This window comes from Nicotiana attenuata, unplaced genomic scaffold, assembly GCF_001879085.1.
Source record: "Nicotiana attenuata strain UT unplaced genomic scaffold, NIATTr2, whole genome shotgun sequence".
In the NCBI taxonomy this organism is placed as follows: Eukaryota; Viridiplantae; Streptophyta; class Magnoliopsida; order Solanales; family Solanaceae; genus Nicotiana; species Nicotiana attenuata.
In genome coordinates, this window is record NW_017670249.1 from 11,236 (window position 1) to 14,882 (window position 3,647).

The 3,647-nt window shown below is 32.4% G+C and overlaps 1 protein-coding gene across 1 annotated transcript; it reads left to right on the forward strand.

The window, feature by feature from the left end:
- The first annotated feature begins 2,366 nt into the window (after window positions 1-2,366).
- Window positions 2,367-2,954, forward strand: LOC109236647. Its single transcript, XM_019402838.1, has one exon. The coding sequence runs from the start codon at window positions 2,440-2,442 to the stop codon at window positions 2,833-2,835; it is 396 nt and encodes a 131-aa protein (XP_019258383.1). The 5' UTR covers window positions 2,367-2,439; the 3' UTR covers window positions 2,836-2,954.
- The last annotated feature ends 693 nt before the right edge of the window (window positions 2,955-3,647 follow it).

Below are 3,647 nucleotides of genomic sequence, written 5' to 3' on the forward strand. Positions count from 1 at the left end.
TCTCGATTATAGGAACCACATATAGCAGAGAAGAATACAATCAGTTCAAAAGTTTCAAACATATAGAGAAAAAGTAGTTTCATATTGAGCGCAACAATTGAATACGACCTAAATCCAAAGTTCATATGACTTAGAGTCAACTCATTAATTGGTCTCCCTGTTATTTTTTTGGGCTAAAAATATCCACTAGCTATTTCAGTGATTGAGTTTAGAATAATGTATGTATACTTCTTTCTCCTCCATTTGAAATCATTAGAAGTAAAATAAAATTTGGCTTGTATACTGCTATAACTTGAACTTAGTGGCATCACTTTTGTGAGTAAAATACTTATCTAGCTCATCTTTTGAATATCACTTCTCTCTTTATAGTTTTCCTTATATCATCTCAATTATTGAAGTTATCATCCTCTGAAGCCGTCTCTACCCTACCTTATAAGTACCACACTTTCTTTTAATAGTTCTCCCTCTTAATTACTGAATTTATAACCTTTTCAAGTTGTAATTTGAGTCCTCTAGACATATTTTACTGCTATTTACATTTACATTTTTCCTTGACACGCATAACATCTGTAATATTTGTAAATGCCTTCAAAATGTCTTTCCTTCTTTTACTTTTAGATTTATCATTATTTTTCTGTATACTCAGAGCTTATAGTTTTTCTATTTGTGGATTAGTGTACCCTTTGTCTTATTTCTTTTCAATGTTCTGTAGCTACATGTGCAGGTACAACTTATCTTTCTTCCTCCCTCCCTCCTTAGAAATACTAGCACACATCCATAGTATTGTTCAGTTTTTTTTACGAGGTTTTATGTGTGTACTTTGTGCCAGATTTATGTCTTACAGAATAAGATCATATATTCTTCTAAAAGCATTTACTTTCAATATCCTTGACACATAAAATTAATTGATGTAATGTATACTAGATACAAAGGTTTATGTTTTACACTTCTGCTTGTTTATGAAATTATTTTTTATTTTTGGTTAATAATCAATCCATGTATAGGGTCTCAAGAAATGATCAATTACAGCTTGGAAGTGGTGTTGAGGTTGATCCAAGAGCACAATCACATGATATCCTAAAACTTATGATAGACCAAATCAAGTTTTTTTTACAGCTTTCTTAAAGAATCTTATAAGACATTGTTTCAGGACTTGCGCTCATACAATCGAAACTAAGTGACTCAGCCTACAGGCTACGTGAAAGGTCAAACTCCTAAGGTTTGGAGGAAAAGAATAGTAATGAAAGTCAGTACGTTAAGTATTTGACATCTGATTCACCAATGTGCACCAACTGTTGTGACTTTGCAACTTGATAATTGAATGAGGATTCATTTGTTTTGTTGAAAGATCGAATGATGATACCTAAGATGCAAGTTTTGGCATGGTATTTGCAATGAATACTACATCAGATGGTGTTTAGTTGTAATTACTACTCTGCAGAATTTGAGAATAATGAACCTCGGATGTTTCATATTTGGTAATGAATATTGGGATTAGTCCTTTACTGATATTGGGATAGTCCTTTCATATTGAGTAATGAAATAAAGTCCGTTTGGGTTAGCTGATTTAGAGTAGCTGATAAGCATTAGGTGCTGAAAAACACTTTAAAGTGTTGAAGCTGATTTAAAAAATAAGCAGTTACGTGTTTGGATAAAAGTGCTGAAATTAATAATAAGCAGTTGAAGAACTGAGTATACAAAGAGTTTTGTTTTAAAAAGAAGTGTTTTAGAGATAGAATAGTAAATATTTTGGTCAAACCTAAAGTGCTTATAAGCTGAAATTTGATAAGTTGGGGGACCAACTTATGGCTTTTGGCTTATAAGCACTTAAGTTATAAGCACTTTTAATTTTACCAAACGCGTAGATAAGCCAAAAAGTGCTTATAAGCCAGTTTGACGAGCTTATAAGCTTAGCCAAACACCCTCATAATTGTTACTTTCTGCGACTTCTTTGACCGTTCCAGTTGAATTTCCAAATGAATTTTCCAAAGCATCATTAGAGAATGAAAGTCGGTTTAAATTTACAATGTTAGGCCCGTGCTCTGCACGGATAATACTCATCTAGTATAATAAGATAACGAAAGCAAACAGCACATCGAATAATAATGGAGATTTAAAATATATATTCTAACTTGTCTTTATTTACGGCTTAAATTTTCAAGGTCCGGAGGTTTTATAAATCGAACTATATAATTCTACAACAGATAAAGTTACCAAGTCCTACTGGCTTAAAGAAAACAGAAAAAAGCTTTACCAAAACCTGCCATCTGTATATTGAACGTGTGCAGAGCCAATCAACGTGTCATCTTCCTCCATTTCCACGGCATCTCCAAAACCTTCACCACTTTCAATTTAAGCACCAAAAAATAGATCCTCTGTAAATTTCATCACCATTTTAGCACATATACATAGAAAGAAACAGAGAAAATAACGAGCAATATGGCATTAGAATGGGTAGTTCTAGGCTACGCCGCTGCAGCAGAAGCGGTGATGGTAATCCTTTTAACACTTCCAGGTACATACCCTGTACGTAAAGGTCTCATATCAGTTACACGAAACCTTCTCAAGCCTTTTCTTTCAGTGGTTCCGTTCTGTGTCTTCTTGTTATTGGACATTTACTGGAAATACGAGAATCGCCCGAGGTGTAAATCGGCCGAGTCTTGTACCCCGACGGAGCTGATGCGACACCAGAAATCTGTAATGAAAAGTCAGCGTAATGCGCTGTTGATTGCTGCTGCGTTGATGTTTTACTGGCTGCTGTATTCGGTGACTCGGTTGGTTACCCGAGTTGAAATGTTGAATCAGCGAGTTGAGAAGTTGCAGAACCAGGAATAACCAATGATAAAAATGGTTAAATGGAAGTAGCTTTATTACTTAATATTTTGTTTTGAGTTCTCGTTTGGTTCCTTTGTAATGGATTGGAAACTTTTCAGTATGGAGTTTCTTTCTATATCCTTCTTCTTTTCCTTTTCCTTTTCCTTTTTTAATTATTCTCTTTTTTGGTATTGATTAAGCGTGTATTGTTAGTATTAGTGAATTAATATCTCAAACTTATAACTTAATCAACTTATATAAACACAATATGTATGTGTGTATTTGAGAAATTCTACAAAGATCTTCGACCTTATTGAGAGAGGTCACAAATTACATTGGGGAAAAAAAAATTCAGAAATAGCAATATTTATAATCGATAATTAAAAATAGTTACAGTTGAAAGTAATTTATATTTAGTCATTCTCATGTAAGATAAAATCTACAAAAAAGTTATTTTAGATAAATTCAAAAATACGCTCCCAGCATAATAAATTGTAGTTTGAATTTTTCACATAGGAATTTTATGACCTCCCGGTGGTCCAATAAAATATGCAATAGATATTGGAATTTTTTATGTGTGGAAGTTTTAACATAACATATTTCAAGTCTCTACGAAGGAGTTCCATAATTTAGCGTTTAACAAAATAGTTGTTATTTTTTAATAATTTTATAATAGTTGGTTATTTTTTAATTATCGGTCCCAAAATTGATTAGTTCATAATATTTTAAGAGGAATTTTTAGAAATCACTATGTTTTATAGTGATTATTAGCTAGTTGTAGCTATCATTTACTATATTACTTTCTATAGCTATATTTTTAAATTTTTTAGAGT

Excerpts from the sequence above, each read along its gene's own strand:
- LOC109236647 (XM_019402838.1), top strand. The coding sequence starts at position 2,440 with ATGGCATTAGAATGGGTAGTTCTAGGCTACGCCGCTGCAGCAGAAGCG.